This window comes from Suillus plorans (assembly GCF_016647745.1).
Source record: "Suillus plorans strain S12 chromosome Unknown HD556scaffold_22, whole genome shotgun sequence".
In the NCBI taxonomy this organism is placed as follows: domain Eukaryota; kingdom Fungi; phylum Basidiomycota; class Agaricomycetes; order Boletales; family Suillaceae; genus Suillus; species Suillus plorans.
In genome coordinates this window covers 321,378-334,816 of record NW_024537406.1, presented here as the reverse complement: position 1 = coordinate 334,816, position 13,439 = coordinate 321,378, and the positions used below count along the sequence as shown (strand labels likewise).

The 13,439-nt window shown below is 46.9% G+C and overlaps 3 protein-coding genes across 3 annotated transcripts; 2 read left to right on the top strand and 1 right to left on the bottom strand.

Moving 5' to 3' along the window:
• Positions 1 to 111: 111 nt before the first annotated feature.
• HD556DRAFT_1365272 (phospholipase C/P1 nuclease domain-containing protein) lies at positions 112 to 1,670 on the top strand. The gene is made up of 3 exons (XM_041302758.1): positions 112 to 357; positions 404 to 868; positions 918 to 1,670. Exons 1-3 carry the CDS (start codon positions 279 to 281, stop codon positions 1,592 to 1,594), a joined length of 1,221 nt encoding a protein of 406 aa, XP_041161281.1. The 5' UTR covers positions 112 to 278; the 3' UTR covers positions 1,595 to 1,670.
• Positions 1,671 to 2,916: 1,246 nt separating this feature from the next.
• On the bottom strand, positions 2,917 to 4,294 carry HD556DRAFT_386314 (uncharacterized protein). The gene is made up of 4 exons (XM_041310454.1): positions 3,944 to 4,294; positions 3,684 to 3,884; positions 3,433 to 3,621; positions 2,917 to 3,376 (listed from the first exon to the last, which is right to left on the bottom strand). The coding sequence occupies exons 1-4, from the start codon at positions 3,965 to 3,967 to the stop codon at positions 3,080 to 3,082; spliced, it is 711 nt and encodes a 236-aa protein (XP_041161280.1). The 5' UTR covers positions 3,968 to 4,294; the 3' UTR covers positions 2,917 to 3,079.
• Positions 4,295 to 8,711: 4,417 nt separating this feature from the next.
• HD556DRAFT_1431701 (uncharacterized protein) lies at positions 8,712 to 12,858 on the top strand (the record flags this gene model as incomplete). Its single annotated transcript, XM_041305040.1, has 17 exons — positions 8,712 to 8,730; positions 9,167 to 9,291; positions 9,406 to 9,432; positions 9,516 to 9,561; positions 9,687 to 10,078; positions 10,136 to 10,354; positions 10,429 to 10,529; positions 10,560 to 10,608; positions 10,664 to 10,860; positions 10,910 to 11,111; positions 11,169 to 11,326; positions 11,447 to 11,477; positions 11,535 to 11,714; positions 11,777 to 11,983; positions 12,052 to 12,381; positions 12,433 to 12,594; positions 12,838 to 12,858. 17 exons carry the CDS (start codon positions 8,712 to 8,714, stop codon positions 12,856 to 12,858), a joined length of 2,466 nt encoding a protein of 821 aa, XP_041161279.1.
• Between the last annotated feature and the right edge of the window lie 581 nt (positions 12,859 to 13,439).

The following is a 13,439-nucleotide window of genomic DNA, read 5'->3' as shown; positions in this document are numbered from 1 at the left end:
TTCAATTGTGATGAAATCAAATGAGATCTATATCGAGTCGCTATAGCACATGTGGCTGTGTCGCAGACTATTATTGTATTTCCGCAATATTCCGTATTGTTTCCTTATCCTCGGACCTCTTGTCTTTTACTACACCCTGAAGGCCTGACTATTATTACTAAAGCTGTCACCTTATCTGTGGAAGCCCCATTCAGTCCCCCTCTGGCTGCGCGCTCTGCGGCATTTCTAGATATAAGAAGTGTCACATCCGGTATCCATTTGCTTTTACACCCCCCACCATGCGCTTTTCACGGGTATCGCTCATTCTTGCCGCAGGGTCCACTATTATACCATCCGTCAGTGCATGGGGAGCAGTAGGTGAGTATGGCGGTATGTCGTGTCTGAAGAGTCTAACTTTTTATAGGTCATGAAATCATCGCGACAGTCGCTCAGATGCATCTGCATCCTTCGGTCATGCCCATCCTGTGTGACATCTTGCATTATAAAGGGAACTGCCATCTCGCTCCGGTCGCTGCCTGGGCAGACAGGATCCGTGGTTTGCCACAGTACAGGTGGACAGGCCCCCTGCACTACATCGGCGCAACGGATGACTATCCTAGTGAGACTTGCGCTTTTCCAGGAGAGAGAGGCTGGGAGGGTAGAAGGAATATCAATGTGCTTAGCGGCATAAGGAACACCACAAATACTCTGGAGGATTACATGGGCCTGCGCAAAGCAGGCTTGACCACTGAGAGCGATGAAGATGCAGCGCAGGTTGCACTCAAGTTTCTCATTCACTTCGTTGGGGATATGCACATGCCATTGCACCTCACAGGACGTGACCGAGGAGGGAACGGAATCAAAGTCTCATTCGACAAGCGTGTAACAAGTCAGTTGTTCCCGCTCTTATCTTTCCTTGTTCTTATCATCTGCGATAGACCTTCACTCCCTGTGGGACGGCCTCCTCATAGCCAAAAGAATTCGCACAATACCCTCCAATTATACTCGCCCTTTGCCACTTCCTGACGTCGAGAGTCACCTTCGGGGCACCATCTACGACCCTTATATCCGTCGTGTTGTCTGGGAAGGCATTACGGGCAAGTACGAGGACGAGCTCGACTCGTGGCTTACGTGTCCCGCCGAACCCTCTGTCCAACCCCTGCAAACTCACTGGGAACAATGGCTATCTTGGACTTTTGGGCGTCGCATAGGGTCTTGGATTGTGGGGTCGCATCTTACAGACGGGGGTTTGAACACCGACGATGAAACATTGTGCCCATACCATTGGGCAGCTCCCATTCACGCTCTGAACTGCCAGATCGTGTTCCCGAAGGCATTAGATGAACCGCCATACAACCACATTTCCTTCTCTAGAAGTACCGATGATCATGCCTGCAACTCATCCAATCAAAGTCTTGAAGTCCACTGGCTTTCTAGGCCGAGGAAGAATCCATACCTCGAACTCGACACGCCCCAGTATTCCGGGGTAATCGAGGATGCATGGATTGTTGAGAAGTTGATGTCTCAGGGTGGTATTAGGCTTGCTGCTGTTCTCAATTGGCTCTTCGCAGATATGGATGACGCGACCCGTTTGAATAGAACTTATATCTTGTAATTTTATGCGTAACTTGTACTACATATTATAGAACACGCCCCACGATAGTCAGTCATATGCAAGACATAATATATTTCACTGGCACAACAAACATGTCTCGTATACAAGTACATAAAAATCCGAAGTTATAGTCAACCTAAAGCGTAACAGTAAGCAAGGTGTTCAACAGAACCTCACAAGATGAATCAGAAAAGCCGATGTTTTCTTGTCCCCCGTAAAGCATCGCCCGTGGACCAACGCACATGAATCAAGACGAAGCATAGACGCATCTCTTGCGAACAAGAGCGGTCGAACGAACGCGCAACTACGGGAGACTCAAAGAATGGATGAACTTGATTTCGTCCTGCAAAATACGGATGTACAAAACTCTAGTGAATAGTACTCACCCTTCCACAATGAGCGCGTCAGGAACGACCAGTGTATTCAACTGTAACAGCAGTAGTTAGCATGTTGTTCTCTCCGTAAATCGAGAGAAAAGCTGATCAGGATTGAAATTTTTGGTAAAAGGTTGTCCACAAGAGATTGTGTCTCTTTCGGAAGCAGAACTGATTGTATCATCACAAAAAAGGCGCAAAAAAGCTCCAACATCAAGAAATTTTGTTGCTCACCTTGATCCGGTTGATTCATACGACTGGGAGACGGGAGAGCGAGTAAACCACGAACATGCTGTCATGGCATAAGAAAATCGCGAGCAGAAACTGTATAGCTGTTTTTGAGTCTCCGCCAGACTCCGCTTCAAGATCAAGCTCGGCAAGCGAACTTATTTTTTTATGAACCTTCACCATCGCGCACACAGCGTATCATGTACGCTGGCCAAGGTAAGCCTCACGACCTACCTTTCCAAATGACGATACTTTCCATCCTCGAGTCGGCGACGGTCTCCAATGAGCCATCACTCGTAACATGCATCACCAACTGATTCTCATCTTCATTTTCCGTGTTCATCTGCATCAGTTACTTACTTTCCTTTCCTCTTTTTACAGATTGTCCTGTGATGGTTGTATAATAATGTAGCACTGGTGAGCATTCTTCCATAACCCGCTCTTTCTCCCCGAGATGCTTTACAACATACAAGCATATGTCCGATTTTTATGATGGACAAATTGTTCTTCCTGAGGGAACGCATCTGATCATTGTTAATTCTTATCTGACGTTTCATTTTCTAGGTACGGCCTTTGTTGTGCCATTGAAGTAGTGCTTCCTGTATTGTTGCTTCTTGAAAATAGTATGATAGATGGCTTGTCTCGCTTTCTGACTGCCGGATGCTTTTGCACAAAGTGTGTGTACTGAGTTTCTTTCACATTGCAAACACGATTCGATGTGTTGTGAAACATTCTGGAAAAATTGATTTGCATGATTGAAAACCATGCAGACTACGTACAATATACTCGTCTGCATTCTAATAATCTTTGTGCACAATATCAGGCTATATACAACATAGACGAACTGCGGGCGAAACAAGGAGGAAACTGGAGACTACTGACGTTATCCAGCGTGATTGAAGCTTGTTGCATACTTCCACATAGCGTCCATCAAAATCGTCCCAACGTTGACAGCGTATGCGATCAGCCAGAGCGCAGTGGCTGCGCGGCAGATCATGCTTTGAGAAGAAAAGCCTGCTACCAACATCGCTGGGCGGAATGCATGAGGGACCAGAGAAAGCCTCGATTGATGGAACAACTCACCAAATATGAAACAATTGAGGGAGCAGACAACGAAGATTATAGGCGTGACTATCGACAACAGGTAGGACAAGACGAAGTAGTCGCCTTGCTTGAGTTGCTGATTATATGTAGGTCAGCCGGTGTCCGAATCAGCATGACGAGAATAAAACTCACTTCTTGAGTCCAGTGGCGATCGGCGTGCAGCCAACGTATCATGCTCGAGCCAGACGTCAACATCGCGATCATGGCGAGCATGAGCGATATAAAGAGCAGACAATAGGGAACGGGCGATGTGTAGTCAAAGTACGACACAGGAGAGGCCGTGCTGACGAAAACACCGCTTATAGCGAGGAGGACACTTGCCTTTATGAGAGCATGTCAGCGTCGGCTTCAGTTCGCGACTTGCGCGAAGTTGGATAGCTTACGGTGGTGATAATACTGGCCAAGATGGAGCAAAACCTGCTCCTAACGGTTTCGAAGGCTTGTTCTGATTGCAGCGACTTCCAATGATCACCAAGATCTGGGCGTCCAAGTGCCAAAAAACAAAGTACCCTCTTTACGAAGGACGTGCGACGAAGGGCATCGGGGAGTGGTTGTTCTTCGGCAGATGCTCTGTCGTCATATAACTGGAAAGGTCGGCGTGATTGAGTCATACGGCAAGGATTCCTAAGTTTTGGAAGCGTACCTGAGTAGAATAGAATGAGGCCATGGCGCGAAATAGGAGAGTGAAGACAGCCTAGTGATGCTCATACTGAGAAGGGAGATGCAACCAATTATATAGGAAAGACGAAAAGAGGACGAATCTTTTACTGCTACATGTCGGAAATTTCCAGGAGTGCCTTGAATCAACCTGCACTGGTGATAGGCACTCGTGCGAAGAGTTTAGGGCAAGCGGGGCCCTCCAGCTCAATGCTCGGAGGACCCGCAATCAATTTTAATACTGGGAAGTGACAGCTCGTTTGAAAACAGAGAAGTATGTATAGTAAATAGAAAGAATCAGTAATGTACAAGTCACCAAATGACTGGTGACTGAGCCCCCTCCAAACGACTGGTGACTGAAAAGTCGAGAAAGTCAAGTTTGACTCTCGACCAAGCGCTAGAGGGCTATTTTTTTTTTTTTTTTTTATTATAAATAATGCTGATGACGTACTTAGAATCCCCAGACTGTTACAAGAAGTTGATGCAAACGAGAATTCAACCAAGCAATTCGAGCGTTAAGCTGTCAAATCCAGTGAGTTACGGATTTTGAGAACCGTGTATAAGCAAGTGAAGCAGATAAGGGTGCTTTCGAATGTATTTCTGAAACTCATCCGAAGACCAGCGTCCTGCTGCCTGAATCAGCGCAGGCGCGACACCAGTCGCAGCTAGGGCAGTGGCACCCCCGGCTCGCATCGAATGTCCAGAAATAGTTGGGGGAAAGAAACACCGAAGGTAACGCATGAACCATGCGCGCGTCGGGATAGTGCCACTCGTAGTCAGCCAGAGGTGTGGATGGTGTGGAAAGCGACTGTCGCGAGCACGTACATACCGTTGTAGGAGAGCTAGAGGATTCACTCTAGATTCAGGCTCTGCCATCACCAAGATCTCACATCCTACTCCCAAAGTGCTCGTCTTATGGTGAGGTAATGTGTAGCTTGCCGATGTTGCAGACAGCATGAGAGAGTGGCGTAGCGCCACTTTACGATAGGATTGGTGTCGTTTTGCATTAGGCCAGCAGAGCTCTGCGAGACGTTGCAAACTCTTGAAACCTGTAACCAGCATTGCCACGAATAGCGTATCGTCGTACTCTGTAGATGATGCGAATGTGTTGACCACAAGAGTGAGATCATCCAAAGTGAGTGGTTGTTTGCGTTGAACAGGCTTAGATAAGCGACGTTTGCAACCCTTCAGAGTTCGCGTGACGAGCAAAGATGTCCGTATTTCACGAACGTGCGGGAAGTGTGTCTCCAGACGATTGACAATTCCCGAAAGATATGAGTCCACGGATCGTGGCTCGATATGATGTGATAGCCACACCACGAAGAAGGACAGCGTGTCCGCAGTTGGCTCTACCTCCCGGTGATGAAGTCGACAAAAGTTGAGATAGGAATTTAGATGCGAGTCGTAAGCTGAAGCTGTGGTGGATTCAATAGCGCAGCCAAGGGCAAGTGAACGCTCTAGCTGTAAGCGTTCGAGAGTCCAAGCTTCCCGCACGGGTTGCTTGGACTGTGTGGTACCTCGGATCATTTTTCTGCCACCCCCAGCGCATCCCGAGGGGGTTCAAAGTCAAAAATCTGCGCCGAAGGCACGAGATCTTTCACGAGCTCATTGTGAAACCGTGAGAGTGCGTCAGCAATGACGTTCTGCTGACCTGGAATATGCTCAACCCGCAGGTCAACGCTATAGCTGATTAAGATATCCACGGCCGAAAGTAACAGTGAATTATAGACGGGTCTTGCTCGAAGTGAGTCGAACATTGCCACAGTATTCGAATTGTCTGTGTAGATGAGTAACTTTGCCGGGGTCTCGTCCATGTTTGTGACAGCGTGAATAGCAGAACATACAGCCAACGCTTCGAAGAAGAAGATAGAGTCGTGGGGAGCCTCTCCAGGTAATGGTGACTGGCACGCGAAGTTATCGTCCGGGAACCAGAGACCCATTCCTGCTGCTGACGCGTCAGTGTAGATAACCACAACATCATCTCTTGATGGCTCAAAGTCTAGACACCGGAATAGGTGTAAGCCATCCAAACGTTCGACGTGGTCTGCAAGCCAACGTAACTCGCGCAGTAGCGCGTTATTGACGTGAATTTGAGCGAATGCATTCTTCTTTCCTCGGATTTTGTCGTAAAGCACCGACAAACCCGGCTTCAACAGAGGAAACACGTTAAAGCTCCATTCGCACCAACCAGCCAGACGCTGGAATTCACGCAGGGACCAACGGTGATTTTTCTGCGCGAAACGACGTAACTCTATAACCAGCTCAGCCTTTTTATGATGGGGTAACGTGACCTGCATAGCATTCGGGTCGACTTCAAATCCAATGATAGTCAATGGCGCGCCAAATACTTGCTTTGGTCGTTCATGCGGCAGGTGAAGGTCATCCCAAAGTTGTAAGAGTCGAGTCTGTTTTGCGGGAAAGTAGCAATCATAAGGAGGATAATAGAGAACACGTCCGGCCACTTCGAAAGAGAAAGAGTCGTCCATGTAGGTTTTAAGCGCATCAATTAAGATTTTGTGAATGGCGATCCACGCGACAAGTGACATAAAGGATATCCAAATCTTCGGAGATCCTCGACCACCGAAGTTGTTGTTACGATCTACGTGTCGTTGACCATGCACAGTCAAGATCTGTTTGACCTGCCATAGAGGGTGCATCGGTAACCGACGGAAAGCTTGTGAAACATCAGATTTGAACATAATTAGCTCAACGTTCGGATGCTGCTCTCGAAATTTGAGCAGCGAGGCACCTAGTGAGTGTAGACCATCAAGCTTGGTACCCTTGATCGCATCCCGATCAATCATAGAGTTCAATGAGTACTCGCCCGCAGTGTGGTCCACAACCAAGCGAAGTTTGTCCGAATTGGGTTTAGGAACGGTGTGCATTGGCACACTATACATTCCTGGATAAAGCTCTGTTCCAAAACTTTCGGACACTCGACCCAAACGAATTTCTTCCTGCATCTGATTTTCAATGAATTGGAGTTGTACGTCAGTCTTGGAACACGTATGCGAGGAGTTGTCATTGATAGATGGGTACGTGTCATCAGAGGTGTCAGCCCAAGGCCAGAAGCCTTCACGCAAAGCGTGACAAACCGATCTAACAAACGGCTGGTTCGGATGGTCCAAGAGAAGTTCCTCGAAACGGTCAACATTGATAGGTGTAACGATACGAAAAAGGTCTGGCCTTCGAGCGATGGTCTGAGCCGCATCACTATGAAGGACTTCGTGAGAAGGAGGTGTAGGTACGGGTTCCGAATATTCAGTTGAACGTGCTGTTGGACTGAATGAAACATCCATTGGAGACCAAATAAGGCCCCGTCTATGTCGCGGGCGCTTAATTGGATGTTCAGGTAGGTTTGGGCTTGGACTCTTCGAAATGCCTTGCTTCTGTGTGACGTCGCGCGCACAATCTCCCATCCTGCTCGTGTGAGCAGACATGCGCATAGCGGCAGGTTTGAGCACTGCGAGAGCATTCTCCCGAGTTCCATTTTCGGCAAGGCTCTCGCCGATTGAAGGAGGTCTTATCCCGTGCCGTTGCACCGGGCTTCGACTGCTTGTCCTCATCATGATGCCTGCCGTCTGATAAGAAGTGGGACTCGTAAATGTCTGCAAAGGCCGCGAAGTTGGAGAGTTCAACTCTACGAGAGTTTGCTGCTCGGTTCCTAACGGCTTTGTCAAATCTAATAATTCTCTCGTGAGCTCGTTCGACGCTGCGGTCAAACTTATCGTTGATGTACTCTCCGTAGGAGGCGAGCTCATCCTCTCGATGAGGGAACGCGAATTTAATGGCCCTTGCGGCTCTATTCCAAGCTGCGGACCATTGTGCAGAGGTAGTGATCTTTTTCGAGACTGCTTCAGTAGCGGTGGAGAACTTGATCTCAATGTCTCCAATAGTTTCGGTGCATTTGTCAATAGTGCGCAAGGAGGAGATAATGGAATGGACGGCATCAAGATTGATGCACTTTCCTGCGACGATTTCTGCCCATCCAGCTTCGTGGAATTCCGGGCAGCAGCGATGGTACATGAGTCTTCGTCGAACTTCTTTTGGGTCTTGCGACCAGTTGAGAAGGATTTCGTTGGTGCGAGTGAGATTCGCTGAGAGTTGACCTCCCTTAAATGATTGCTCGGCTCGTCCAAGACAGGAGAGGTCCAGTTTAGACCGTTTTTTGACAGGTTCACCTTCCTCAATACTGGGCTCTCTCTCATGCTCATCCTCTCTAGGAGGGACGAAGTCCCTTTCTTCAGATTGTCGTGCAGCGTCAGGTTCCCGAAACGTTCTGGTCCTATCAATGTCTCCAAACCATTGTTCGACCATGTCGAAGTACGGAGCCGCGATAAAAGATTCGGCTTGGTCAGAGGCTTCGTTGGAACTGGCTGCGACAACCTTCGTAATAGTGACATATGCTTCTTGCTTTGAGATGAGTGATTGTTTGTAGTCTTCGACGATGTTGAGGCACTTCTCAACCAAGTCTTGTTGCGAAAGAGCCGATCTTCCAGTGTTGGCTTGAGACGAAGTCCTCGCTTGTTCTGGTCCTGTAAGTGATGCTTGGGTGCCGGATGAGACATTTTGGCAACTAGACATGGAGGTACGACCGAATTTGAAGTTTTACACGTAGAATTCAATAAATAGCTTTAAATTGTGGCGCAGGATGTGCGCAAGCAGAACGTGCTCAACACTGATGACGGTCGAGACGAAAGAACTAAAGACCGAAGTCTGCGTCACCAGCGTTTAGGAGACTCAGTCACGGCAACATGTCACAATCAGTGACAAGTATGTGCGTAGAGCTGAGACTCGGCCAGAGCCGAGTGCGAGCGTTGATTCAATTCGTTTAAACCAATTAAAACCCAATGCAAGCGTTCCATATTGGGACGCTATTTGGACCACATTGGAACTAAATTCCCAGGGAGCGTGACTTATTTTACTCACTTGCAAGCAGGCTCTTAGTACTTACAAGCGATTCTAATGGTGCCGGGTGATTATTGATAATTGCAACCGCAATTCATTATGTCAGATTATTATGATAATCTTTCGTCGACGTCGTTGCTTCTCATTGATCCGACTCCTCCCATCATCGTGTTTGAATCTTTAGCTGCGTCTCTTAGGCTGTATATCTTTAATTTGTACTACTCTTGTGGCATGGCCCCCAACTGAAACACAATGAACCGGGGACGTAAATATATTGCTTCAACATCATCCAACAACCAAGTGGATTGTCAGTACTGTAACAAGTCATACTCGGCGCGCGGGATCAAATCTCATGAACAAGGGTGTCTGAGAAGACGGGATAAGAAGAATGATGACAAGGATTTCGCGGCACTTGCAGCACGTGCAGTAGAGGAGGAGCTGCAAAGGAAAGGTAAGCATCGATTAAATTCTGTCTTCATTGACATATCGTCTTGTTGATATCAGTGTACTAATGAATAATACTTTTCGCATCATTTTTAGAAGCACGTCGAGAGAAAAGACGGCATTGTAAGGAGCAAACAATGGCTTCTGCTGTTGTCGCTGCTGCAGCGCCGTCGGTCCCTTTGAGAATGGTCCCAGATGGCACAAAGAACTTGTTGCCTGAGCAAGATCAACAGCCTGACAACTTCACTGCAGGTCCATTGTTTGAAGGGAATTCAGATGTTGCCGATGCAATGAGCATCAGTAGAGATTCAGATGCACGTCAACGTATGTATTATTTTGACTCGTGATGCGCTCCCTTTCTGAAATCTTAATTACAGGTTCAGAATCAGATACAAGCATGGGCATCCCCGCGTGTACCACCCTATCATCGCTCCCAATCATGCCTTCAGCTCCTCCTAATCTCGATACTTTCAAGACGGAATACCACCCACACAGCGGCCGTGCGACTTCTGTAGAGTCGTTCTCCACTTTTGGATGCAAGGAGCATCAGCTGCCGCCTATCGTCGACAATGAACCCTGGCAGCCTTTTGCTTGTTATGCGGACTTTGAGTTCGCCAAACTCGCACACCAGGCTGCCTTGAACAAGAATCAAACAGACGAGCTGTTGCGGCTCATCTGGAGAATTGCTGACGGCCAAGTGAAATTCACGTTCAAGTCCCATGGTGATGTTTCAAAAGCCTGGGACAGGGCTGCCAGTCAAATGTCACCTGTGAGAGAAGAACACGATTTTCTTTTTTTACAGTCGTATTAGACATTCCTTTGATAGTTCGAGAAGCATACCATTACTGTTGAGCACAAGCGGGAGGACCTCAAGTACAACGTATACACACGGCCGTTGTGGGACTGGGCCTTGGACTTGCTACAGGACCCGCTACTGGCACCCCATTTTGTTTGGGATGCACAGCGATTGTACAGGCACAACAGGATGTGTTACGAGCGCTTTGTACATGAACCTTGGACTGGAGACTGTTGGTGGAACGTTCAAGTATGCTATATTTTTTGTATTATTGTTCATTTGTGATTCTACTAAGTGATACCCTTTATATATTGAATTCACAGTCGTCTTTACCTGAAAATGGCGTCCCATTCGCATTTATATTGTATGCGGACAAAACTCATCTATCTTCTGCCGGTACAGTCAAAGCCTACCCTGTCTTCGTGTGATGCGGAAACTTGCCTGTCAATATCAGGAACACGGATGGACTTGGCGGTGGGCGAATGGTTGGCTGGCTACCAATAGTAAGTGAAATTAGTGTTAGTTCTGAGTTTCGCGCGAAACAGTTCTTTTGCGCAGGTTCCTGATGATTCTGAGGAAGATGGAAAGCTCTCATATGTCAATCTCAAACGTGTCGTATGGCACAAGGCATTCTTCAAGCTGCTCGAAACCATCATCATCTATGCCAAGGCAGGGTATGCATATACATGCTATGACGGCGTCATGAGATGGTTGTATGCATTCATCTTGCTCTTATCGGCTGATTATGAGGAGCAGTAATGTCATTTCATACTTTTTTCTGATGGTTTTCTAATCCAATCTTAGGTGCGTGATGGCACTGATATGGGGAACCAATTGTCACTGTCCCTGTCCTATCTGCCTTGTCCCTTCAGACAAGCTCTACAATAACGCTTCCACTTATCCGACTCGATCATCTGATGACACGAAAGCTTTGGTGGAGCTATGGACTAGGGACCGTGTAGCTGGAGAAAGCGCACTCAAAAAACAGGGCCTACGGCCTATTAAGGTCAGCACTTGCAATCAAATGTACCAATTATTGTCCCCCATTAATCATGTCTTACAGAACGTCTTCTGGAAAGTCCCAAATTCTGATCCTCATGACACGATTTTGCAGGACCATTTGCATGTATATCATATGGGTCAGTGGAAACATCTCTTCGGCGAGCTCAAACAACACATTGCAGCCCTTGGACGCAGCAATGAGAAGAAACTGGATGATCAGTGAGTTGTAATTGTTCAGACTACATGTTAGCAACCCTATTTAATTGCTCGCAGGTTCGATACCTTCCTGTGATGGCGCAATCTTAATCACTTTGATCGGGTTACTAATATTACTTACAGCGATGGTAACAAACTTCGGGATATCTCCAGGGTATGATATGACTTCGCGGCTACCAGTTCTCATGTTAACGAATTACTCTTCTCATAGCAAGTTTTGTATGCCGCACAGAACATACTCACATGCGCAGTGGATGAAGCTGGCTATGCACTACTACGGTGTATAGCGAGCTACCTACATATCGACATGTATATTTCACTTGACATGCAGACTGAAAGCACAATTGCTGCGGGAAGGGCAGAGGTGTTAGAGTTTCAGAAGCGCTTAGAGGTACGTCATAGCAGTTCTGCAAATTGTCGTTAGTATTAATTTACTTATCATTGATATCTCAGGACTACATCAAAATCGTCGAGGAGACTGATCCGGACACGATCAAGAACTGGAACTTTCCAAAGATTCACTCTGGAAAGCATATATTTGATGACATCATGGCGAAAGGTGCCGCTCGGAACTTCAGCACTCGACCAAATGAGAAGCAACATGGACCGATCAAATGGTGGTATCTACGGCAGACCAATCGTAAGGATATTGCTGATCAGGTACATTCATGCCTTTTAATTCTAACTCTCAATGAGTCGCTCCATACCACTCATTTCGTGTAACATAGATCCTTGAGCTCGACCATAAGAGTGTCGTCTCTGAATTTATTCGCAGTCGTATCAAGTGCCTTGATGAGGAACGACGCAAACTCATGCTTTCACAGGAAGAACTGGAGGACACGGACTTGGATGATGAGAAATTTGAAGAACATTTTCATATTGGTTCACCCCTCAAGAATCAAACAACCCTTTCGCAAGTGGAGGAAGAAAACAAGTCCATTCGTGCGTTTCACCAGTTCCGGAAGAAACTCGCAACATTTCTCAACCATTTCCTTCCCTCTCACAACATACCGCTGCCGGAAGGAACAACGTGGTTGAAACTTTCAGCACAAGACCAGGTAAATTGACTTTCCTCGCTTTTACTTGAATCTGACTTTGTATGTCGAAAGATCCATGAATATCGATACTTGAAAGTGCATTATGAGTCTACCGCTGACTGGAAGCTAGCTACTGACTACCTGCGATGCAACCCAAGCTTCCATGGCAAAGAACGGCGTGACTGCACTCTAATACGCACACTGGACAAGGACGGCCGCGACAAAAATATATTTGTGAAGATATTATGTGTTACGATAACATTTCCTCTTATCATTTCTTTTGTTCATTACGTACTAAACGGGCTGTCCGTACCTTTCTCTTATCTCTTATCCAAGCGGGCCGTCCGCCCTATCGCTCTTATCTTGATAACACATTTACGAGCTCCGCTCGAACATTGCCTATATAGACTGTACTATGCACGATTATGTTCTTTACTTTAATCTACTGGGTTTTACCTGGAACATTCCTTCAACAAGGTCTCCAACCTTGTTGTCTAAGAATCACGATTCTAAGAGAGTCAGCGACACTCGTCTTAGCCTAGATCCTTGATCCTCTCATTCGAGAGAAGACTCCTGTCTATCAGGCTTACCGCCGATTGTCCATCCGGACTCTGATAGCTTGACCAATCCCAGTCGTAACAAAAGATTAAAGTCTTTATCACCTGAACCGTTGCCATCTGCAACGCAACCGACACCACGACTTCGCTAACTCCTTTTATCGGAGCCTTGAACCTAGGGGCATTACCAAACATCCCGCCATTGAACAACATGACCACCAAAGCCAAAGATATAGAACTAAAGATCGGTTCTCCTCCCGAATTCGATGGAGACAGAGAAGAATCTAAAAGATTCATGATGAAGTGCCACGCATACCTTGACATCAATGATAAGGTATACAATGAAGATAAGAAGAAGATCATCCTTGTATTGTCCTATATGACAAAAGGAAACGCAGCAGCCTGGGCCGAAGACTTCATGGAAGCAGCCCTAGACCCCAAGAGGAAAGACACCTCTGGACAGCAGATCGGTTACGGAACATGGGTCGCATTCAAAAAGGACTTCGACGAAGCCTTTAAACC

What these genes read in the sequence shown, in the direction of transcription:
- HD556DRAFT_1365272 (XM_041302758.1), top strand. Translation starts at nt 279, where the DNA reads ATGCGCTTTTCACGGGTATCGCTCATTCTTGCCGCAGGGTCCACTATT. An exon ending in CAGTGCATGGGGAGCAGTAG is followed by an intron (nt 358 to 403) that starts GTGAGTATGGCG and finishes AACTTTTTATAG; the next exon opens with GTCATGAAATCATCGCGACA. An exon ending in ATTCGACAAGCGTGTAACAA is followed by an intron (nt 869 to 917) that starts GTCAGTTGTTCC and finishes CATCTGCGATAG; the next exon opens with ACCTTCACTCCCTGTGGGAC.
- HD556DRAFT_386314 (XM_041310454.1), bottom strand. Translation starts at nt 3,967, where the DNA reads ATGGCCTCATTCTATTCTACTCAG. An exon ending in TGGCCAGTATTATCACCACC is followed by an intron (nt 3,622 to 3,683) that starts GTAAGCTATCCA and finishes GCTCTCATAAAG; the next exon opens with GCAAGTGTCCTCCTCGCTAT. An exon ending in ATCGCCACTGGACTCAAGAA is followed by an intron (nt 3,377 to 3,432) that starts GTGAGTTTTATT and finishes ACATATAATCAG; the next exon opens with CAACTCAAGCAAGGCGACTA.